The 24990-nt window shown below is 39.8% G+C and overlaps 1 protein-coding gene and 1 long non-coding RNA gene across 45 annotated transcripts in view; one reads left to right on the top strand and one right to left on the bottom strand.

Moving 5' to 3' along the window:
- SORBS2 (sorbin and SH3 domain containing 2) overlaps positions 1 to 24990 on the top strand; it is a 351293-nt gene that overhangs the window by 245086 nt on the left and 81217 nt on the right. For 11 of the 44 annotated variants that reach the window (XM_040489964.1, XM_040489961.1, XM_040489969.1 and 8 more), the window contains exons 3-7: positions 5824 to 5873; positions 10039 to 10131; positions 16324 to 16350; positions 16579 to 16703; positions 17528 to 18169. In XM_040489964.1, coding sequence (XP_040345898.1) covers positions 5864 to 5873; positions 10039 to 10131; positions 16324 to 16350; positions 16579 to 16703; positions 17528 to 18169 — 897 coding nt within the window. In that variant the 5' untranslated portion in view covers positions 5824 to 5863. Of the gene's footprint in view, positions 1 to 5823; positions 5874 to 10038; positions 10132 to 16323; positions 16351 to 16578; positions 16704 to 17527; positions 18201 to 24990 lie in introns of those variants that run through there. The other 33 variants (XM_040489983.1, XM_040489982.1, XM_040489991.1 and 30 more) reach the window with 12 other exon arrangements.
- LOC121039704 (uncharacterized) overlaps positions 1 to 24990 on the bottom strand; it is a 104183-nt gene that overhangs the window by 22948 nt on the left and 56245 nt on the right. The window lies entirely within an intron of this gene.

Below are 24990 nucleotides of genomic sequence, written 5' to 3'. Positions count from 1 at the left end.
GGGGGGGGGGGGGTACCTGGGTGGCTCAGTCAGTTAAGCATCCCACTTTTGATCCGGGGTTGGGTCATGATCTCAAGGTTGGTGAGTTGGAGCCTTGCATCAGGCTTTGCGCGGACAGTGAGGATCCTGCTCAGGAATCTGTCTCTCCCTCTCTCTGCCCCTTTCCTGCTTGCACTTTCTCTCACTCTCTCAAAAATAAATTTATTAATTAATTAAAAACTTTAAAAAAAAATACTTCTAATCCTACCACTGCCAGGGAAAGAAAGACAGAGCCAGACACGCATTGGCCACTCAATAGTTTATCCAAAGAGAATGGTACACACGATCCATTCCAAAGTTAATTCTGGTCAAAATCTGGTGCATAACCTCAGCATGCATCATTTGTATTCTTTTTTTTTTTTTTAATTTTTTTTTTCAACGTTTATTTATTTTTGGAACAGAGAGAGACAGAGCATGAACAGGGGAGGGGCAGAGAGAGAGGGAGACACAGAATCAGAAACAGGCTCCAGTCTCCGAGCCATCAGCCCAGAGCCTGACGCGGGGCTCGAACTCACGGACCGCAGGATCGTGACCTGGCTGAAGTCGGACGCTTAACCGACTGCGCCACCCAGGCGCCCCTGTACTCTTGTGTTTAAACTATGTCTCTAAAAAATCTAACATCCCTCAATGTTTTCCTACCACTTAGACTGTGCGTCCTTCCTTCTAAGTAACATCTGAACTGTAAATAGGTCAATTTCAAAATAACCCTAGCAATTATTGGATTAAAATTATTCTATGGAAAATATTTTGGGCAACTTCTCACATTAGCTGAACTAAAATTTAGTCCTATAGTTTTATAGATGTTCTTGGTGCTTCAATTTGGGTCTACAAAAATAAAATGACTTACACAGAATTCTTGGCCAAACTTGAGGAAAGGATTTTGCCTCTGCTTCTTTCAGAATAGGATACCTGATAAACAAGCGAATTCAAGGAGAATTACAAGATTATGAGCACAAAGTCATGTTGGTGTCTTAGCCTGAACAATCAAACATCTTCTTAGGACCCTCACCCAAAAGTTAAATTAGCCAATCTACTGTTATATGCCTGTTGGGAATAAAGATCGCTCTGATCCATAAGAAAAAAAGTGGATGTTAGATCATCAAAAGAAACTCAAGCAGAATTAAAAGATTACAGACACAAGGTCATTGATGAAGGTTTGGGGGGGGGCGGGGTGCAGTCCGTGGGGTCTAGAGCCAAAGGCCAAGAAAGAATTCTTGGAGACATATTTGGTGCAAAAAGGTGATTTTATTAAAGCACAGGGACAGGACCCTGTGGGCAGGAAGAGCTGCTCTGGGCTTGTGTGGAGTAACTCATTATATGCTCTTAGGTTGGGAGGGGGTCAGGGATAGAGTCAGTCTCTAAGGTATTCTGGAAGCACGGTTTCCAGGACCTTGAGGGACTAGCTGTTGCTAGGGAAATGCCATTTATTACCATTTAATACAACCTCAGTCATGAGACCCTTTAGATCCCGGGGCCATAAACTTGGAGTAGGATTGCCAGCATATATGTTGGGGCAGTTGAGATAAAGGAAGTAGACTTACAGGATCCTGGAGGTTAGAATAATGTTAAGCTGAGGTTCTCTTTTGCCCTTGGCAAAGTGTCATCCTTGAGGCAGCCGAGCTTCTAGAGGGAGGTCACTCTGCCAGTTTCAAGGACGTGTCAATGGGCTGCAGGCAGTAAGGGAATTTAATATTTCATTTGCCTTACTTTCCTACACTACCATGGCAAACACTTAAACCCCTTTCCTTTGTTTTTGGGTAGCCAGGAGTATCTGAGGAATATCACACATATTTCACCTGGGGTCGGGGGTGGGGGGTGGTGGTTGGGGAGGGGAGCCTGTATTTTGCCCTCAGCTTGCTCCACACTCCCTCATCAGTCACGTTTTTCCCAAGCATGAACAACAAACCCAATCTATTGCCATATGCATACTGGGAAAGAAGGCTGCCGTGACCCACGCCAAAACAAATAGGTTGCTATATACAACTTAGTATACATATAAAGTTGTTTTCTACATAAAACTTTGGCAAGAACTGAACTTAAGTAAATACAGCTCCCCACCACCTGTTGAAAATCATTTTGACACTAATGCACAGAGTTCTTTGCTCTGTGGGTTATTTGCTGAGGTTCAAGGTGGTCTGCATTTTATCATCAGTTTTCACTCTCTTGGCCCTGGTTCAATTCCAGTTTAGGAGAATACTTGAAATACTGTCTCTCCTCGTAGCATGCAAACGCTCTAGGAATTTGATGCTTTCCAGAATAATCTATGCTTGTTCTGTAAATACGATCAAACACACTTTTCCAGGAAAGGACAAAAGAGATTAGATTTGCTTTAGCTTAAATTGTCTAAAGAGGGTTCTCAGTTGTGGACCTGTTAATGGGTTTAGTACAAATCATGGAAATTGAATCATGCATTTTTATTAGTCACCCAAGAAGCCTTTCGGTTTCAGGTTCTTCTGGAAAGCTCAATCACCCGTGGCTCTTCTTTTCACAACGTGGAAAATGTCTTGCCTGATCAGGAAGTTAGTCATTTTACGTTTTGACATCTAAAACAATGAGAAGCTTAAAAACCTCACGAAATTACATTTATAAGCAACAGGATACATCACTTTAAAGATGAAAATCTCAAGGATTTGTGGCGCCTTTCTTTGTTCCTGCTCATCCTATTTTACTTTTTGAGTGGCATATATTTTGTAAACATCTGCATTTGAATTCAAACAACAAATGTTGGCAATTAGTTCCCCAGCTTAGAGTGAAAACATTATTAATTTATATTGGCAGCTTTTGTATTCTGAGAGTGAAGCTTCCTTGTGTTTGTTTTCTTTACCGATCAGTAGTGTTCCAAGGCAAACACTAATCTTTGTCATTCAATTCAAAAACTAGGACAGGGGCGCCTGAGTGGCTCAGTCGGTTAAATGTCCAGCTTCAGCTCCCATCATGATCTCACGGTTTGTGGGTTCAAGCCCCGCATCGGGCTCTGTGCTGACAGCTCAGAGCCTGGAGCCTGTTTCAGATTCTGTGTCTCCTTCTCTCTCTGCCCCTCCCCTGCTCATGCTCTGCCTCTCTCTGTCTCTCAAAACTAAATAAATGTTAAAAAATAAATGAATAAAGAAATAAACAAATAAAAACTTAGGACAGGTTTCAACATAAAGTGTTCTGAAAAGGAGTGATAAAGTACAATTTGGGAAATGTCTGTCCTTTACAGTCCTCATTTTCTGGAGACTGTTTATCCCTTCTTGTTTTAGCAGTTGCCTCTGACTTGGTCACAGACATCCCCTGAGGCTTTTCTTTTCCATTTATTTTATCCATTTAAGGTTAACATACTAAGAGTTTTGCTACCGAGAGATTAAAATAAATATGTTTGATGGAGCTTTCTCAAGGCTCCTGCACTGACCACTGCCTTCTTCCCTGACTTCTCTGGCATCTCTTCAATACGGGCCATGTTGAGGCTACCGAGTAGAGCTCTTCACAAAGGGCCACATTTGAAGGGGGGGACGGGGAGGGGGAGCACGTTCCTCTCGTTTGTGTGCACGGAAAACAAAGAGAGAAAATTCATCAGAGTGAAGTTCCCCTCACTCACTTTTTAAAATCAGTTGGCCTGTGAAATTTCACTGTAAAATTCACTGTAATATTTAGTCACTCAGTATTGGACAGGGCAGCTCCAGGCAAGAATAGGACACCCAACACGATCAGGTGACACAAAAACTACACAACTAGGATATTATCATCTGTATTGTTTTCAGTTTATAGTTCTAAAAAATAAGGTGGGGTGGAATATCATTACTGTGGTTTTATCCATTCTGTGTGTTTGCTGCTTTAGTGTTTACCAAGTACCAAGGTATTCGGAAGTTAAGCTAATCATTAAAAAAGAAATCCTTGTTGGGGCTGCCTGGGTGGCTCAGTCAGTTGAGCCTCTGACTCTTGATTTAGGCTCAGGTCATGATCCCAGGGTCGTGTGATCCAGCCTGGTGTCAGGATCAGCACCGAGTGTGGAGTCTAGTTAAATATCTCTCTCTCTTTCCCTCTGCCCCTCTCCCAGGCTGGTGCTCTCATTCTCTCTCTCTCTCTCTCTCTCTCTCTCTCTCTCTAAACAAAAGGAAATATTTTTCCTCTCGGTTCATAATTAACTCTCCTATGATTTAAGTGTGTTTTTCCCAGGCTATATATTTCACCATCTTCTCCCCGCCCCTCCAGGTCCTGGGAGAGAAGATACGTATCATTGTACTTAGCTGGTGTTTGCATTTTGATTTTGTTCTTATCATTTCACAGTAGTGATGGACAAAACCAGGCTTTCTGGAAGAGGTGAACTTCAATGGCCATATTGCAAGACAATGATAGCTGATGAACAGAGCCAACCATATGAGGGCAGGAGAAATGGTCAGAAAGGAGGAGAAGGCAAGAACTCTGGCAGGGACAAGAAACACAGGGAGTTCATTTGGTGCTCTTTGCAGAGACTGAGGGAAAATGTATTTATCAAAAGTCTTTCTTGACAGATCATGACAGACTGCTTCATTTCAGCCTATCCCCACTTGTCCATAATGTCTAAATAAGTATTTTAAGTGATCAGATGAGAGAGTGCTGACGTACCTGGAAACCGAATATATGGGGGCTGGAAAAGTCTGTGTTCATCCAACTCAGGAGCAAAGGCAGGTTGGCTGAGGGTAAACCTCTCTTTCAGAGCTCTCGCTCTTAAAAGAATTGCTTCCTATGACAGCACGTCCTTCCCTTTTGGTCTTGGTGTATGGAGAAGTAAGAAACTCTAAAAATGGGCTGAAAGAATATGCCAGGGAAAGAACTAGGTCATCTCACATGACATAAAATAATGCACAATATCTCAAAACTTTTTCTGCAGCCGGCAACATTCCACCAACCATTTCTAGTGAATTAACCTCAATTGTTACACAGCAAATACTAAATTGGAAAGAACCACAGCATCAGGTACTGAAACAGAAATAGGTCTTATATTTCCCGTGTCTTAAGAAGAAAAAATAGGTGCATCTCATCTTTCTTGACTGTTTCCTCAAAGTATATGCTCAATTCATTAACTATTCCCTGGTAAGAAACTGACCCAGTAATAAATTAAATAATGTAAGGTCATGATCTCAAACAAAATAAATTAAATAATGTAACAAATTGAACAATGCAAGGTCATGATTTCAAAGTACCAGACTACCTTTCAAAATTCTGGAAGAGGACACTTAACAACCAATGGCCCTTTGGGGCTTAGAAAACAAAAACTCTTAGCATAAATGTTTGTGAAAGAAATTTAATTTTTTTTTTTTAATTTTTTTTTTTCAACATTTATTTATTTTTCGGACAGAGAGAGACAGAGCATGAACGGGGGAGGGGCAGAGAGAGAGGGAAACACAGAATCGGAAACAGGCTCCAGGCTCTGAGCCACCAGCCCAGAGCCTGACGCGGGGCTCGAACTCACGGACCGCGAGATCGTGACCTGGCTGAAGTCGGACGCTCAACCGACTGCGCCACCCAGGCGCCCCAGAAATTTAATTTTTAACACAGTTGAATTCCTCGCCATTTTCATCCATTAGTGGTCACCATTAAGCAAAAACCTAAGTTTATGTTTATGATCAAGGACCAATAGTAACTGAAGTTTAATCTGAATAGAATTATACATTCTGCCTACCTTATTCACCCCGATTTAAAATAAGACTAACGGTAATGTGCTATTAACTCAGAGGTACACCAAAAGCAAAACAAAAACACTTGTTCATGGTATTTTGTTCCACATACTAGTGAGCAAATTAATGCATCATTTTCTTTCTACAGGAAAACTGAAGATTTTAATAACAAACCCTCCAAGGTCAAAATGAATACAGGTATGCTGTTTCTGTTAGTTTCGACCCTTTCAAAATCATCGTGGCCCTAAATCATTAAGTTTAGTACTCTGCTGATCTGATTCATCTAAATTCATTACTTGACTTCTCTGTTTTTGTGCTCCAATCTTATAGCTATCAAAAGTAGACTTTTCTGTTTTGTTATCTACTCTTACTCCCTTTTTCTATGATCATATCTTGAAATGAACAGGGGTTCCTGAGCCCTAGGAAAAAGTAGTGTATCATTTGATGCATACGTTTGTAATTTCTCACTTAAAATAGGCTAAATTCATAGGCAACTTGCTGCAGTAGAAAATATTCAAAGTCCCCCTTTTGTAAACACTTCACGTTAACGATGTTAGCAGACAGAGTGCCAAAGCTTCATGTGAGATCAGCTTAATTATTCTAGACATAATACACATAAAGTCATAAGTACTATATTTTTAGAATGAGAACAGTATCTCCAAATAGCTTTAACAACACCGAGGTCTCTGAACTCTGTATTATGTAATGATACACGTTAATTGTGACGGTGTTTACGACACATGCTAGGTACATATGAAGTTTCTTTCCACAGTAGAAATATTTTGAGTTCTATTTTCACCTTTGCCCCCTTGACACTTTTATATGGGCTATCAACTGATTCGGAAAAACAACTTTCTCACTGCAATTCTGGAACCTGTGTTCACAGATAATGCCATTTCCTTCCACAAGTGGCCCCTGGAAAGCTAGCCAGTTACTCCGTGGCAAAGGGAAAAGGGTGGCCCGAGATATTTTCTCACATCAAGCGGCTTGCCTGGTTGCCATCTCTTAGTGTTAGCAAAATGCTCTGAGGGACGATTAACAACCATTGGTGAGAACCAATATCCGATCCCTAGATCAAGTGTAGAGATAGGGACACTTGTCTTTCTGTCCGTGATCCTGTGGTTGCCCCTTAGCAGAAACCTGCTCTAGCTGACCTCAGAAAAGTGTGGGTCAGCCGGCCCCCAAAAATGCAGTTATAAATGTGGAGAGTAACAGGCAAGATGAGGATATTGGAGACGGTCAAAACATATAAGGAAAGCTGAGAAATCAAGGGAGATGATAACCCTAGAGAAGAACCAAGTAAAGGCATTTGGACAGTTGGAGATGTGGGACAGATGTGGGAGAGTTAGACATGGGAAATGAAAGGAGAAATATTACAAGGCAAAAGGATTGAAGAAAGCAAACAGAACAGAGAGAACACAGCTGAACAGGAGAAGGCATGGTGTGAGAGTTGTCACTCCAGCAAACTGCCCACTTGAGGAGGTTGTATTCATTAATTCTTTGCAGGCATCTCCTCACGGATTAAAGTTGAATCTAACTTCCCAATAGCCTTCATTTTGTGGAGTGTTGATTTGCCTTTATAGTATAACCCTATTCATGACGGAGGTGTAATATGTGATCATACTAAATATGCCATATTCATTACAACGCATGCAGTAATTAATCTGCCTAGTGTTGGAATTCAATCCTTAAATAGTAAAGTAGGCAGGGAGAAATTAGTGCGTTTGTTTAGGTCTCTGGGGTACTTGAGCCAAGTTATCACTCCAAGTCTGTTACATGAATGCAACCCCCTCTAAAGCATGCTCTCATTTAAAAGGAGTGAGTGTGGCTCTGCATAGAATGCTGATTTGCAAAGTTACTTTGCTTACCTGGGTGAATTTACACACATACAGGCATACAAAATATGATATTCGAACCTATGCATACAAAGTGGGTTACAAGTGACTGGACCCTTTTGTTTAAAACGCCACAGTACTAAAGACAGCATCCTCACTTTGAGATCTCACACCTATCTTCAAGGAAGAGCAGAAAGTATCAACACATGAGTAAGTAGATAGAGAACACAATAGATTTTTCTGTTCTAGCAATTTCACAGATGCCTCAGCTTTTCGAGGGGAGCTCTTTATTAGACGGTGAATAAAAAACGGATTCTCACGTCATTTTATGTAGGTCTTAGCTTAGAATACAGACACAGTTTAACCCAGAGGTTCCTACACTTTCTGGTTTTATAGTGCCGGGATAGCTTGGGAATTTTTAGCCATCCTCTCAAGCCAAAAGAAATACTTCACGGTTCTATTTATTAAGCAGTAGGTGCAGACAACTTAATAAGTACCCATGTTCTACCAACTGAGAAGCAATTTGAAAAAATAATGTGCTTTAACTTGAAAAAAATAATCATTTTTTTTAATTCTTTATAACCACATTAATATACTTATTAATGGGATGTGTGTGCCTGTTGGACACACACAAAACTTCTCAGACCATGGAATTAGAGTGTACATCACCACTCTCTTTTCCTGGCCCCAAATTATTTTCAGAGGGTCCTTGCTTTTTGCCGCAGTGATCACCAAAACCCAGCTTTTCAAAGATGTGATATCATCTAAAGGCAGACCACACAACTGACTACGTTGAAAATGGGACTCGCTCAGGCTAGTAGTTTCGTGCAGTGTCTGATAGGGATCGCTGTGTTCTCCTCAAGAACACAAAATATCCTCCCAAGCCCTTATGAATCTCCTGATGGGGCCCGGGGCGCCTCAGCACGCAGTTTTGGAACCATGGGCTGAAGGAGTAACCCCGAGTCTCCTCATTTTGAAATTTTCAGATGTTCAGAATTAACAGAACTAGAAGATAAAACTTCCCGGAGGTCAGTGTCCGCTTTCGACACACTTGACTACACGATCCTTTTAGACCACTCATAGCTGCTATACAGCACACATTCAGTGACATTGCCTCCATTTAATCCGAAACACTCCTCTCTTGTAGATTTTATGTATTTATGTATTTATGTGTTTATTTATTTTTGCCATTTGCAAAAATCCTCTTGGTGCCCCCCTTAAAGGTATCTTTAGTACTGTGTGTTTCTACCATTTGTGTCTCTCTCTGTTTGGCCTTTGATTTATTTGACTTCGCTTCTGTTGCGTCATTTTTCTGCTCTAGTTATTATCTGCATTAGGAAATCGTGATTTTCAACATATATTCAAGAAATTCTAGCTGGATATGAGAATCATTCCACCACTTGTAAATTCTACTGATCTTACTGCTTGCGGTTTTGCCAATAATTAATTCAAGTTTCACTTCCAAGCTCTCTTAAATTCTCTCACTTCCCATAAACAAAGTGCATCCTTTTCTCTAAGAAATAAAGGAAAGGGAAAAAAAAAGGAGATTAGCCTGTGGCAATATACAATGATGATGTTATCACATTGGTGGTTATAGGATTTGTTTTTCTTGTTATAACCTCCAAAAAGAATTCAATTTCAGTTGTTTTCATTCCCGGAGAAGGAGCAAAACTATTTATTGCACATTCCATATACAAAGGAATGTGGGAATGAAATTGGAATCTGTTCCTAACTAGAACATGAGCCTTCCGATTTTAGAAGTCTTGCTACTCTGAACTTCTCATATCATGTTAAAATAGCTGATGCATTTTCACTTATTTTATTTCATGTTGTGATTTCCATACAGTGTAAGTATATAGATCATCATATATATTGTTCAAAGGTATAAAAGCAATTTAATTTCATAAACATTGGTCCTTTCAATCCTGTATATATCAATATTGCCTTTGATTCCAAATAGGAAGACAGAGAATTTCTAAAATGATACATGTTTCTTTATGAGTCCTATAGATCAAATAGACCATGCCTGTATCAGTTAACAACTTTTACTTCAAGAAGTGATTCAAGCTACTTTTAGGAACCATAAATAGCTAAAATACAGTAAAACCTAAATGATGGATACAAAACATACTATATCATACGTCTCAGTCCTGAAATACAGGCTGCCCATAACTCCAAAAGCTACTCACACTGCTTATAAATTTAATATTAATTGAATTTAAATGGTACAAACGAAGTTGAGCTCCCTATTTGTGTTTTCAGTAAAGAAAACCATTAATATACTAAGTGTAAAATCTGTGTTTTCACTAAAGCATTGGCATCTATTGCTAAAACAGACTCCTGGTTGTTTGGTTCTGCTTTGTCGTAGTTTGGGGTGGGTGTGAAATGTTCAGATGTATCCCATGGTTACTCATTCTGGCTGTTCATCTTCCTCATGGATGTCTGGCACATTCCACCTGAAAATGCATGATAGTGCATGTGCTTTCTCCTTTGCTGTGGCCTCTGCTATATCATTTTTTTGCTTTCAGATAGCGGTGGGTGTGCTCGCAAACGTGCTGCCATGTCTGTTACATTAACATCTGTGAAGAGAGTTCAAAGTTCTCCAAACCTATTGGCTGCAGGTATAATATCACTAACTCACAGAATGTCACAATCTACTGGCTTTATCTGACCTTTCTCTCCTTCCAGAATTATCCTGTGTGGATGATGAAAGTGGCTGTAAATACCTTTCTAATGCCCTACGAGTTCTTATTTTTCTTGTCTCAAGAATAGCTCCTATCCCTTATGACTGTTTTTATTCTAAAAATAAAAAGCCAAACGAAACTGATCTCTTGCAAAAAGCATGTTAAAAATCTAATTAAAAACAACAGTCACCTGACAAAAATGTGTTGCGTAACAGCTACAAGTGTTAATAACAAATTCAGTTTTTTTTTTCCACGTGAACTAAAGCAATATCATATTCAGTTAAGGTAACTTCCACATGATTTAGTTGTTCTCTTTTTATCTGAAAACTGTCGGGTGGTGGGGACACGGGGTCAGGAAGAGGGATTTTCAGGAAACTGAATCATTATGAATTCACTTCTTCACCAAAGGTTGCAAACAATATGATAGAATAATAGTTTTGAAAAAGACCCTAAAACGTCCTTTAATCCAGTCACCAAAGACCCTTCTAATACATATTTTAAACGTCTTGATCCGAATAAGATTAATTGGTACCCTCAGATATAAATATCTGCAGAAAGCCATTGAGAATGTGATATGTCAGCATCCAATGAGGTGGGTCTCTGGATGACAAATGTCTATCTGACTTACCTAAGCCTGTGGGCACAACGTGCCCTGAGAGGGGCTGTTGCTGCGGAAGGTGAAAGTGAACCCAGCACCCCCAGTGTCTGTAGGCCCTGAAATATGCCTAGACCTTATCGTGACTGGTTTGTGGGTTGGCTGGTTGGTTAGTTGGCTTGATTGTGGGTTGGTTGGTGGGGGTTCCTTGTTTTTTTATTTATAATATTTGTAAGTTCGGGAGAAGTTGGAAAGAGATTGAGAGCGTTTAGATAATTTTAATTCATACTCTGCATATCAGTGCCTTTAATACACATACATTTAGTGGTTAATTATAGTGAGAATGTCCTTGGTTAAAGCCACTTGATCCTAAAGTACTCAGCTATGTTGAGGGAAAAAACAAGCTTTCATGTGCAGAATCCCACCCTTAGCCACCACCACCTCCAGGTCACAAGTGTATTTCAATGTACAAGTTTAAATACCGGTCCAGGTGGTTCCATAATATATTACATTTTTTAAACGCAAATCTCATTGCAAAGTATGCAGTATGACATCATTTTGGTTAAGAGAGATCTTCGTGTATGTATTTGTACATGTTTATTCCTGTGTATATGAGCGTGGAAACATGTTAGAAAAACTCAAGTGTAGTTTATGTGGGATACCCGAGAGAAAAGGGAAGAAAGGGCAATAGGAAAATAAATAAATAAATTGATTGATTGATTGGTTAAGTAAATAAGTAAATAAATAGAATTCCAGGGCCAGCAGGTGATTGGAATGCCTAACCACAAATGCCACCGGCATTTCAACCAAGTAAAATTCTGGCCCAAGCTGCTCAGACGCGGACCATCTGAGGGTACCATCTAGGGAATGTGGCACTACTTTAACAATGCCAGATTGTTATGATTTACAAAAGTTTACTAACGGAGTAGTAGCATATTGAAACAGAGATTGCCATTTTGGAGACTCAAAACTAGAACACCATCAATTTCATAACACTCAATTTAGGAGAAAATATTTAATGCTTCAGAATCCAAATGATGGACAAGATTTAGTACTTTAGGAATATGAAGTAATCTCCAGTAATAAGAGTATGCAATGGCTCTGGACCATTTAAACTTTTAAAAAAAATACTCATTTTTGAGAGAGGGAGTGCAAGTGGGGGAGGAGCCAAGAGAGGGAGAGGGGGACAGAGGAGCCAAAGCAGGCTATGCACTGACAGCAGCAAGCCTGATGCAGGGCTCGAACTCACGAGCCATGAGATCATGACCTGAGCCAAATCTGCATGCTCAACCACCTGAGCCACCCAGGTGCCGCAACCATTTAAAATTTTCATTAGGGGGCCCCTGGCTGGCTCAGTCGGTTAAGCCTCCCACCGTGGCTCAGGTCATGATCTCACCATTCCCAGGTTCAAGCCCCGTGGTGGGCTCTGTGCTGTCAGCTCGGGGCCTGGAGCCTACTTCGGATTCTGTCTCTCCCTCTCTGTCTCTGCCCCGCCCCCACTCGTGCTCTGTCTCTCTCTCTCCCCCTCAAAAATAAATGAACATTAAAAAAAAATTAAATTTTGTATCAGTAGGAGTAAGATTTCTAGAGAATGAAGTCCCCTGAACTTTGCTTTTCATTGTTACATTAAAACTGGATCTCTTTTGTATTTATTAGACACATAAGACATGATTCCTTTCTCAAGGAACTTTTAATTACACTTTGAAGAAAGAAATCAGCCTCTTTTTATGCCTCTTACATGACATGGTAGCCTTCACAAGAACTAATTCGACATAGTGTTTTTTTGTGAATCAAAAGAGGATTAGTAAGTACTTACTACATTAGGTATTATTAAGATAAAACAACCTTTAAGTAAAAGACTACCTCTGCCAAAGATTCTAAGCTCCTCTCTCTCTCCCCGCTCATTCACAGTCAGTATGAGCTGCTAGCGATCAACTATTTGTCCTTGAAATCGGTGCCTTTCTCTTTATCTTTTAGGAGAAGTAATGTCCCAATGGGCAATTCATAGCACACAGAGATTTTCAACCTAAGCTAGAGCCACAACAATAAGTATGTTGGCTATAGACTATAGAGATACAATAAGCCTCTCAAAGGACATTTTATTTTACCAAAATGTGTGGCAGTCTAACACCAGTATGGTGTTATGCTTTGGGACTGGACCACTGTGGTAAGAAACTGGGTCTTACCAACACCACCTGTGTATTATATATACACCCTTGGGAAATTCCATCTGTTTGGACTTCAAGTTTCCTTTCTTAAAAAAAAAAAAAAAAAGAAAACCCAAAAAACAAAACAAACCAAGAAAAAATGAATTTTTTGACATTTCCTACCTCTCTGAGAACATAATCATTTCCCAAACTCACAAGGATTTGTCAAAATTAAATAAGAGTAAATGAAGAAAATAAATAAAAAGGCTTATCACAGCACTTAGAGACACAGTAGGCGTTCAATTAGTTGCCTTGAATTAATATGTTTAATTAATTCTTGCAAAGCATTTGAACCCTCTAAAGAAAGGAACTATAAGAATTAAAATCATCATAATTTTCACAAAAGTATAGTTTATAATGTCTAATATAGCATACCAGTGGAAAGGAATTTAAACAAAACCTCAGGGGAGAGATTATGATATAACAGGTACCACAAACACAGCTACATAAACATCGTAATGGTGGAATCATCAAATTGGAAAGGACCTTTGAGGGCATCCAGCCCAATCCCCAAACTGAGCCACGAATGCCTCACAAGTTCTGTGACAGGTGTCCACCACCTTCTGCCTGGACACAGGGAGTGTTCGTTGTACCAGAGAAGAGACGTTGTAGTTCTTAATTCTCACACACCCTATTTACATGCACATGCAAAAGAGCCAGGGAATGATAAATCTGTCCCATTTACTCATTCTTTAATTTCCAGAGAAGCAATGACCATCAACTATACAGAACATTAGAAACTAAAATTTCTGATCCCTGGAATTCAAGCTCTATTTTTTCACAAATGAACAATCATGAATCACGCTCGAGATACTGGGCAAAAACCATTTCCCCCACGAATCTGCCAAATCATTTACATGCTAGACCTTTAAAAAAAAAAAAAAACCTATATTCTCTTTATTTGACATGGTTCCAAGACACTTTCTGTTACCTGCTCCAAATCACACTTGCCCTCCCTTTCCTAAGCTTTCTTGGCAGAAATTAAGTAAAAGCAAGGCTATGGTGAACAGTATTCACGTGGGATGGTATTTATCTTTCAGTGCCTCTGAAAAAGTATAATAAAATAGCAAATCAGGACTTGATGTATTAGCTTTGTACAGCTGGATTTATTTTAAAGAAACAAATGTTGTACATTTGAATATCCTTAAGAGACCACCCACTTAAGAGTAGACTTTAATCGTTAACATAAGACTCATTAACATATGGGTTCATCCTGAAGTTTTAATCCATGGCCATTTCTCTCCTTTCTCCTTGCTCATAATTCTACACACTTGTGTCTACCATGGTAAGCAGGGCTATTCAGTAGAACTCATTTGAGTTCAATTGAGTAGAACTCAATTTGAGTACAGTTTGAAAAGCTCGCCATTATTAATATCTCGTATTTCCTGTAGCATACGTACAGTTTCATTTGGAAGTCCCTGGGCCCAATACAGGGGAAGAGGGAAGCCTCTGGTTGAACCTAGAGTGACTATCTTGTGAGTCTTGCACTTAATGTTTATTCCCCCGTAGATTCCATAATCTCCAGCATGGTCCCCAGTAAGAAGAAACAGAATTGCCCCTCTACAAACGACCAATTAGATAAAGTGTATTTCAAGCATCCTTCAAATCTGCTCTAAATATACCTTCCTCCCCTTCACTGTGTCTATACCTCTTGTACTTCCAAGCATCTGACTCCTTCCACCTCCATCCCCGGCATATACCCACACACCCTTCATTATAAGCTCAGTTTTATCAAACTAAGGTGAAATAAACTCCCTACGCTTACGCAGATAATTATGATATAAATAATAATTATTAATGCTCCTTCCCTTTTCATTGCCATTCCAGGTCCCAAAACTTGTTCCTTGTCCACAAACAGTATGTGACACCCAGGTGGTTATTACATCTCTCTCCCTGAGGGCCCCAGAGCAGACTTCTAATGATTGCTCTTCGTTGCTACACCATGTTTGTTTTCTTTATAAAGTCCTCATCTTTATGAGGTGATTGAGAATTTCAATCACTTCTGCTTCCATTAAATCCTAGAAACAGAATCTAGTAGTAAACATTTCACATGTAAGTCTTCAAAGTTATTGCTTTTCTTTGCGGTAGCCATTTTATTATGGCAAAATGATTTTGAACTCATTGGAGATAAATTCCATACTAAATTAGCAACTATCACAAAGGATGAAGATTTGTCAGTCTTCTCTAACTCACGTGAGCTGGAGACATGGTAATGTACTCTCTGCTATGTCACATGTTTGTTCCTTCGATTTGGAAAGAGTCTATGCCAAATATTTTATCTAAAAATCAAACTCTCATTTCTCGATTCATTTTTATCACTCCAAATTCATGTGTTTAGATTTCAAAGTATCCCATAAGCGTTAGAAAGGAAATGAAGAGTCCTTTTCACATGTAACATTCATGTTCTATCAGGCATTGAAATACAGCAATTTAATAATGGTCTCGGGAAACCTTGAGGAGGAATCCAGGGCTGGACAGAAGATCAGGCGGGATGACCCCTAAGGTCCTTTCTAAAGTTCAGGCTTTATGATTCTGTGAGAAGTTGGCCATGTGGTATAAAAGAACAAACTGATTACCTCAAGTGTACCTCAGTTACAGAGTATTCTTGAATGCATAATTCAAATAAACCCCATAGTACATATGCCATTGAGCCATTTCCCAACTATGTTAATACTGAACTTGTTTTCCATAGCTTTCTGCAAGACAATGGAATATACCGTAACAGCTCTTTCATATTTGAATACAAAATGATTTTTAAAATGGCAACAAGAAGAAAATTCAAAGTCCAGAGAACGATTTGAAAATATTGCAGAATATGGTGGAAACACCTACACTTTCTTAAAATATAAAAACGAAATGCAGGCTACAAAAAATTGACTGCTATCTAACATAGGACTTGAGTATGGTTACTAACACCAGGGCAGTGAAAACTAAGTATCTCGTGGCTTGATTTAATGCTTGGAGAAGCAGTTATTGTTTTCAAACCAGATACCTTTTGATCCTTTAATTTGGTATTTAAAAATTCATATATCCAGCTTGGGCAATAATAAGATAAAATTACATAGTTGCAACATTATTGAGGGGAAAAAATCAGTGTTTGTTATATGTGTTAATTACATATTATGTTTAATGAATGATATTTTAATTGAAATAAACATAAATGCACAAACCTCTCATTTAGTAGATTGGACTTACTTCGAGTTTTAGAAATGAGATCATGTTTGCAAAAAAAAAAGAAAGTGGTTGTGGTTCTTTCCCAAATGATCTTTACTAGACTGTTCATTTCTTTTACCCTGGTATTAATTTCAGCATTTCTTTTTCTTTTAGGACGTGATTCTCAGTCACCAGACTCAGGTACAGAAAAGCTATTCTGAATGACCATTACATTTGTTGTGAGTTTTTTTTTGTTAACATATTTGTAGTCACATTGTTGACCTCACAGTAAACTTCATTTGCATATACACTTATGTCCATGAAACTGAATTTAATTTCTTTTTAGAAATAAAAATAAATTTTACCAAAAAAAATGTTAAAAGTGAATGTAGATATTTTTGTATCCAATTTGTCTTCCCTTAATAAAAGCTTGGAGCTCTTACAATGATCGAAATCAAGAGACACTGAACGGCGATGCTACATATTCCTCTCTTGCAGCAAAAGGTTTTAGAAGCGTTCGACCAAACTTACAAGAAAAAAAGTCACCAACTCAGGTAATCTTGCACGGCCTTGTTTACTGTGTTATTTTAAACATGGTTAAAAATATGCTTTACAGTCTCTTCTCCAACAACATGTGCATATTTAGATGCATCTTTTATCTTTAATGTGTTTTTGCTTTTGGATCTGTATTCCTTGCCAAACTTGAATTCACAACATAGAAGACAAGTTTTAAGCTCAAAACGGGCTTTGTGGGGCTTTTTTTCTGATTCAGTTCATAAAAGTACGATCACTTTCTACATAATGTTTATGATATTTCCTTAAATTCATAAAAAGCTGTCAGCCGATGCTTTGATTTCAAAGTTATGCGGTCGGCCATATGTTTATTCAATAAATAGGAGTTATGCAACTGTTCATTACATTAACTGAAAGAACCTTGTGTTGGAGATCTTAGTAAAATTGTGCCCCAAATCTTAAAAGTGTTACCGAAACAGTGTGAATAAATATAGGGTACCTATACCTCAAAGTCTAAAATTATGCATATATCCCAGGGTCTAAAAAATTTGTCAAGAGAACACATGTTCATTTTTAACATAATTTTCAAGAATATAGATGGAGTCAAACTTCATAATGTATTCTCCATAAAAACCGTTTTCTCCCAGAGGGCAACTATCGATAATAAATTACAAGGCATTCTAAATGGAACAAAAATGATCATTTAATCTAGCCAACAAAATGTGTAGAATAATAAGGAGATATGACATTGTTTTACTTTCTTTAAGGGTAAGGTTGACGCTGGTTTCTTTAATGACTAACTTTGACTTTCTCTCTGTTTTTCCTTCAACATTATTTCTCTCTCCGGATGCTTTTGGCAATCCAGGCACCCTTTCCACCGCCCAGAGAAGAGAGCTTTTGTAGTTCCTTGATAACCAGCCACACACAGGGTGACATTTTAGATCAACTAGTAACTAACACACAAACTCCCTCCTGTACGAAGTACTTTACTAGCAGAAAACCTCTTGAAGGAACTATGTATTCCAATGATGACTCAAACCAGACAATTGTGTATTCGGAAGAATCTAACACAACTGTGTCATATACCCAAAAAATCACTAACCCACTACCAGCAGCTGCCAGCACTGGCCCCCCATCAAATGCTGACACCAGCACCCCATTTCTACAAGAGGATTACACGCAGGACTCTCAAACTCGACGAATTTCTACACTGAAACTAATCCATAACCAGGATCTAGGAAGTAGTGCCCACTTTAATACTCCACGGTTGTCCCAACCTGTTGAGGTACCATCGTGGCTCAAAAGGCCTTGCTCACCACCCCCTAACCCAGTGCCTGGGATATACACAGCATCTCTTTCCATTCAGATAACTCCCGTTTCAGGACACGATCCTGAAAGCCACAAACAGCTACCTGAGCTTTCTCCAGAGACCACAAAGATACCTCTTCAGCAAGAGAGACAAAAATCTGCAGTTGCTGCGGCCTCCCAGTCCTCAGACTGCCGGGTGGTACATTACACTTTCCAATCTCTTCTTACAGGTGCTCAGTAGAGACCCTAACTCCTCTGATTTGGGCTTCTTATATAACCAAATGCTTTGTTAGTTTCCGAGCAGGAAGGGAAAGGAGAAAGAAACCATCTTCTTATTTCAAACCCTATTAAGTTCATCAAGAGATTTCTAGGTATCTTTTAATTAAAAAAATACATATCAACCAATGTATATCAAGCAATATATATTGTGTATATGTACACAATATATATATATTGTTGTATATATATATATATATATACAACCAACCAATATATATGTGCATATATATAATATGCATATATATTATATATATAATTTTATATATAATTATATATTAATATATAATTAATATATAATTATAATATATATTATATATAATATATTATATATAATATTAATATAATATATATAATATAATTATATATATAATATACACAGATTTTTAATCCAGAAATCATGTGCTAACATTTCTTCCCTCTAAGTATTGATGAATTGGTTACCACTGAATACTCTGCAAACCACCTCAGTGCTCAAAGTATTTTTAAGTTTCACAGAAATATTTTTTATGTCAGGCCTTTGAGTGCCTTGATTTACCTCAGTTACCTATATAACATAATTAGCAATTACAATTCATTTTGGCAGGGAACATGTATTTTAATGCATCCAGCATTTACTCCTTTGTACCTCAATTTTCATTTTCACTGAAACTTGATCCATTTCTACCTCTTAGAATTTATTTCGGGACATAGAGTCGTCAGCCTTTAATATCCAGACTGTTAGGAAGTAAACCCTTATTTCCCTATATGTAAAATGCTCTCATAGTGTCATTCTACTGGCATTTATTAATCATTTAGAAGATAAATGTTCCTCTCCTTGGTTTCTGCAACACAATATAGTGTTAAGAGCATAAGCTGTAAGGATAAACAGCAGGTTTCAGTTCAACTCCATCACTGGCTATGTGATGAGGCAACCTTCTTAACTTCTCTGTCGGTCTGAGCAAAGAAATGAGAATAATAATTAATCCTTAATTCCTAGGTTATGGTAGGACTAGGGAGAGAGTGGAAGAAAACTACTCAGCACAGAGCAAGCACTACATACGAGGTAGCCATTAATAAAGATAAAATACAGCTACAGCAGTAGTGGGAGTATTGGAAACACTAATACCCAAGTAAATAATCTCTATAATACGATTTCCTGTAGCTGCACTATTAAAGATCATCCAAAACATATCCTTGAAGAGATATATTTTTAAACTTTGTAGAAAATCAGACATCTGACTGACACCACATCCCTTTTCCCACCTGTACAGCAGAAACCTTAAGCTTAGATGATTAAAAAGACAAACAGGGCGGGGGGCACCTGGGTGGCTCAGTGGGTTAAGCATCTGACTTCGGCTCAGGTCATGATCTCACGGTCTGTGAGTTTGAGCCCCGCGTCGGGCTCTGTGCTGACCGCTCAGAGCCTGGAGCCTGTTTCAGATTCTGTGTCTCCCTCTGTCTCTCTGACCCTCCCCCGTTCATGCTCTGTCTCTCTCTGTCTCAAAAATAAATATTGAAAAAAAAAAAAAAGAAAGACAAACGGGTATTTTCATACCTCTGCTAAAAAGATCTCCTTCATCAGCTGATTGTGATATGCAAAATTAATTCATTAGCGAAATTTCTTTGAATTAAGGTAATATCTTTTGAAAGCCCCTATGAAATATGATAACAATAATTATAATAGCAACTAAAAATACTCGGAGTTTATTATAGGGAGGGAAACTGAAGTTTGATCACCTTCTTTTTCCACGGTTTTGCCACTATCCATGCCGACCAGAGATAGTTGGTTTCATTACATAATCCCCAGAGAATCAGCATGAAACACAAATTGAGGTGTTGAGAACCTGTCACTGTTATTCATTGAACAATTATTTATTGGGTATCTACTATGTGTCAAGTCTGTTCTAGTCACAGAGCTGTATTTGAAACTATTGAGATTTAAAATCTTGCCAGAGAGAGGCAAAACTTAATAAAAAAAAAAAAAAACTTAGATTATATACATCAGAAGGAGATTCTGTAAATAACTAAGCAACACTAAGCAGGGATCCGGGGAGCAGAGTCCACGTTATTTGGGGTAGTCAAAGGATCCTCATTGAGAAGACGGAACAGCTTTGAAGGGGGAAGACTATTCCTGTCAGAGAGAGCATCGTGTAAAGGCTTTAAAACTGAAGCATGCTGGGGCTGCTCGAGGACCAGCAGGGAAGCCAGTGGAAAGGAGAGGGAGAAAGGCAGGCACAGAGGAGGCAGAGGGGACGTCAGAGGTGACAGTGGCCAGATGACAGCGGTCCCTGCAAACACTGCAAGGATTTCAACTTTTTTTTTTTTAATTTTTTTTTTCAACGTTTATTTATTTTTGGGACAGAGAGAGACAGAGCATGAACGGGGAAGGGGCAGAGAGAGAGGGAGATACAGAATCGGAAACAGGCTCCAGGCTCTGAGCCATCGGCCCAGAGCCCGACGCGGGGGCTCGAACTCACGGACCGCGAGATCGTGACCTGGCTGAAGTCGGACGCTCAACCGACTGCGCCACCCAGGCGCCCCGAGGATTTCCACTTTTACTCTCAATAAAAATGGGAACCATTGGGAAATTTCAAGGCTACCGCAATTGTCATTTAACTCGCGGTCTAACTGAATAATTCTAGCAGCTCAGGGGAGAACAAACTATGCTAGGGCGAAAGGAGACCAGGCAGCCAGTTAGGTGGCTTCTGCAACCATTTACGTGAGAAATGATGGTGCTCAAGGCAGGGTAGAAGCAGCAGAGGTGAGGAGAAATCAGATTCTGGATTTATTGTGAAAATAGAGAAAACAGGACTGCCTGCCAGACTGCCTGGGGGACGTGAGGGAGAGAGAAGAGTGAAGGCTGACTCCAAGGTCTTGAATCTTTGCACCTGAGGAGGATGGAACTTGCCAGCCTTTGCCCACACAGACTGGATAACTTTGGGTAGAGCAGGTCTGGGGGAAAATCAGAGGTTCCGCTGGGATATAGTAAGTTTGAGGTGTCTATGAGATATCCACCTGCAGGGGTGGAGTAAGCGGTCCAATGTAGGAGCCTGGCATTCAGGTAAAGGGTCCAGGTTGGAGATACCAGCCTACAGATGGTTCTCGTAGGCAAGAGACTGAATGAGATCACCAGGGCATGAGTACTGAGAAAACAAGAGGCCCGAGGACTGAGCCCAAGAGCATCCCAATAGTAAAAGAAGGAACCAGCAGAGGAGACTAAAAGAAGCATCCACTAAAGGAGGAGGAAATCCAGGAACATGTGGTATCCTAAAAGCCCAGCAAGGAAAGTATACGGAGAAGGAAGAGATGGTTAACTGCACAAATACTGCTGACGGGGCAAGTGTACGATGAGTTCTGCTAAGTCATCCTGGAATTAGTTGTGGGTACGGAGACTTTCTTGGAGTGGGCTTAAGAGAGACTAGGAGAAGAGCAATTGGAAATTGCTTTTCCTTTCAAGACCTTATTATTGTAAGCCCTTTCATCCAATGATTCTCCCTCTCTGAGCCTCAGTCTTTCATCTGTAAAATGGGGATAATAAAGGCATTCATCCCCTGTGAAGTTTGAATAAGATACTGTATACAAGGAGTCTGGTGTAGGGCCTGCTACATAGTAACCCCTGGATATGTAGAAGTTGTTATTTTAAAATAGTATCCTTTTTCCAACTCTACTTCTGATGGGGAAAAGGAAATCTGTTGTTTTCCACAACACATGTTTTTAGGAGTGGATTAAAGTTTATTTCATCTGACCTGCAGTGTGTTCCATGATGAGAGTGTGTTGCCCTTTATAGCATTTTGTCAAAAGGTGGCATGACATTATTGCACTTTGGGCTTGCTTTTATTGATTGATTGATTGATTGATTGATTGTAGTAAGAATATTTAACATGAGATCTACCCTTTTAACAGATTTTAAAGCGTATCGTTAACTATAGCCACAATGTTGCAGGGCAGATCTTCAGAACGCATTCATGTGGCATAACTGAAACATTATACCTGTTGAACAGCAACCCACGTCCCTCCCAACCCCCCCGCCCCTGCCCCCTGGCAACCGATTTCCTGTTCTCTGCTTCTCTGAGTTTGTCTTAAATACCTCCTGTAAGCGGGATCGTGCAAGATTTGTCTTTCTGTGGCTGGCTTATTTCACAGAGCATAATGTCCTCAAGGTTCATCCGTGTCTCACGTGACAGGATTTCTTTCTTTCTTAAGACTGAATAGCATTCCATTGTATGTACATATCACACTTTCTTTACTCCATTCTTCCACTGATCCATATTTAGGCTGTTTCCCCATCTTGCCTATTGTGAAAAATGGGCATTGTTAAGTCTCATTTTCCACATAATGGCCTCTCACAATGGTGACCTTTGCATTTTAAATACTTACACTCCACGTTCTGGTGAGAAGTCTCATCAAATACTGAGAGCTGGAGGCTACACTCTATGAATCAGCCCAATATAGGCTCCATTATAAAGAATTAGCCTCCCAAGAAATTACCAGACCCAAGAAACAAAAATTCTCTACACCGAGAAGTGAAAAGGAAACTTCAGTGTTCTACGAGTTCCGTTTACTTTTTTTTTTTTTTTTATGCTGTTTTTGTTAAAGTCTGTCCGTTGGTTTAAGAAGAAAACAGCAACCTACTTTTAGGAATTTCTATTCTCTCCATATTTGATAATTGAACATATTGTTTGATTTTCCTACTAATTTATAAATAGAACCAAAATGAGGTGTGTTACCCGACTATTACTGTGGGAACAGATACCCTGTTGCTAAAAAAGTCACATTGTTCTTCAGTGTCAGATAAGCGGAGGTCTAAGCCAGAAGCTTTGAAAAGACAGCAAAAGCGACGCCCTAAATATTTTCCCTGGCATTTGTGAATGCTGTTCCCGTTGCTTCAGGAGGATAATCTTGACCCTTCTATTATGAAATAACCTAATCAATCATTTGTCAGAGCCTACTTTCACAGCTGTGGCTGTACATATGTTAGAGACTCAGAGGAGAATTTATCTTGCTGTCATGTAGAGGAAGGAGCAAAGTCATCTCTGTTGCTCCATGCAATCAAGATGTCTAAGTTAAGGAAGGCAGAATAATGAATAAATGTCAGCAGCGCAGAATGGTAAGAAAGGTTTAGAATACAAAGTATGCTTTCTGGGGGCGCCTGGGTGGCGCAGTTGGTTGGGCGTCCGACTTCAGCCAGGTCACGATCTCGCGGTCCGTGAGTTCGAGCCCCGCGTCGGGCTCTGGGCTGATGGCTCAGAGCCTGGAGCCTGTTTCCGATTCTGTGTCTCCCTCTCTCTCTGCCCCTCCCCCGTTCATGCTCTGTCTCTCTCTGTCCCAAAAATAAATAAACGTTGAAAAAAAATTAAAAAAAACAAAACAAAACAAAACAAAGTATGCTTTCTGGACCAATCCCATCAATACCGCACCGATCGCTCATGTGTTCCATTAGGACGGCCAGCCAACATCCCATATTCTTCTCTGTGAGTCTGTTATGCTATCAGCTGATGGCAGTTTTCATATTAATGTTCTCCTTACCCTGTTCTTTGCTTTGGGCAAAGCATGCCTGTGCTTTCCAGGCATTTCATTTTTTTTGTACTAAATGCTTTTTTTGGTACTATACTAAGTACTTTACGTACATTTCCACACTTAATTTTCACCAGCTTTAGGAGATGGGTTTTACTAATGTCCACATTTTACACATGAGGAAACGGAGGCCAAGGGAGACTAAATGACCTGCCCAAGTCTGTCTGACTCCAGATCCACAGCTCTAGCAGTAGCTTCCACTGCCTCTATTTTCTGAGATAACCTGACTCCTGAACCCCATCTTCTGGCAACATTCTTAAAATATGACACCTTCGGGGCGCCTGGGTGGCGCAGTCGGTTAAGCGTCCGACTTCAGCCAGGTCACGATCTCGCGGTCCGGGAGTTCGAGCCCCGCGTCAGGCTCTGGGCTGATGGCTCAGAGCCTGGAGCCTGTTTCCGATTCTGTGTCTCCCTCTCTCTCTGCCCCTCCCCTGTTCATGCTCTGTCTCTCTCTGTCCCAAAAATAAATAAACGTTGAAAAAAATTTTTTTAATTAAAAAAAACATATATATGACACCTTCCTAGATTCAAAATCATATTCTCCATCAGAGTACCACAGAGGACAGTGGAAAAATTCACTCCCCTGGTCAGATACCACACTGTGTGTCCGAATCTGGGTGACAATTTTGGATAACTTGCACCCACAGGTAGGGACTATAATGCTGTTAAGATCTCTGGTAAAAGGGTCCTCCTTATGAGACTATAGGGCAATCTTGTATCACTGAAATGCCAGTGGTACAGTCAGGCCTTCGGGGAACAGGGGAATGACCAGTTAGCTACTCTTTCCCCATCTGAGACGCCACCTAGTTCCTTCTGTCCTCTGTGAGTCAGCCTCGTTCTCTCTTAGCTTCTATCCTCTCATTGCTTCAAGTTGTCTGTGGATTCCTGTGACATTGTCTGGTGCCAGTTATGCATGAACTTGTGTCTGGGGTTGTGGGGAACACTACTGCCTGACTGGGACATTCAGTGTCATATAATTCAAATTCCCCAGCAGGAGGAAGTGCCTCATTGGCCTAGCTCAGTTCAGTTATTCTCCTGAACAATCAGCTGTGGCCAGAGAAATGGAGTCGCCTAATACAAACATGGCTGCCAGGTACTTCCTTCCCAGCATCCTCAGGAGGGGCAGACAGACAACCCTGATCATTACTGCACCAGTCAGGCAGTAGTGTTCCCCACAACCCCAGACAC

This window comes from Herpailurus yagouaroundi, unplaced genomic scaffold, assembly GCF_014898765.1.
Source record: "Herpailurus yagouaroundi ecotype Mexico unplaced genomic scaffold, PumYag 181, whole genome shotgun sequence".
Taxonomy (NCBI): Eukaryota; Metazoa; Chordata; class Mammalia; order Carnivora; family Felidae; genus Herpailurus; species Herpailurus yagouaroundi.
This window is presented reverse-complemented; position numbering and strand designations above follow the sequence as displayed.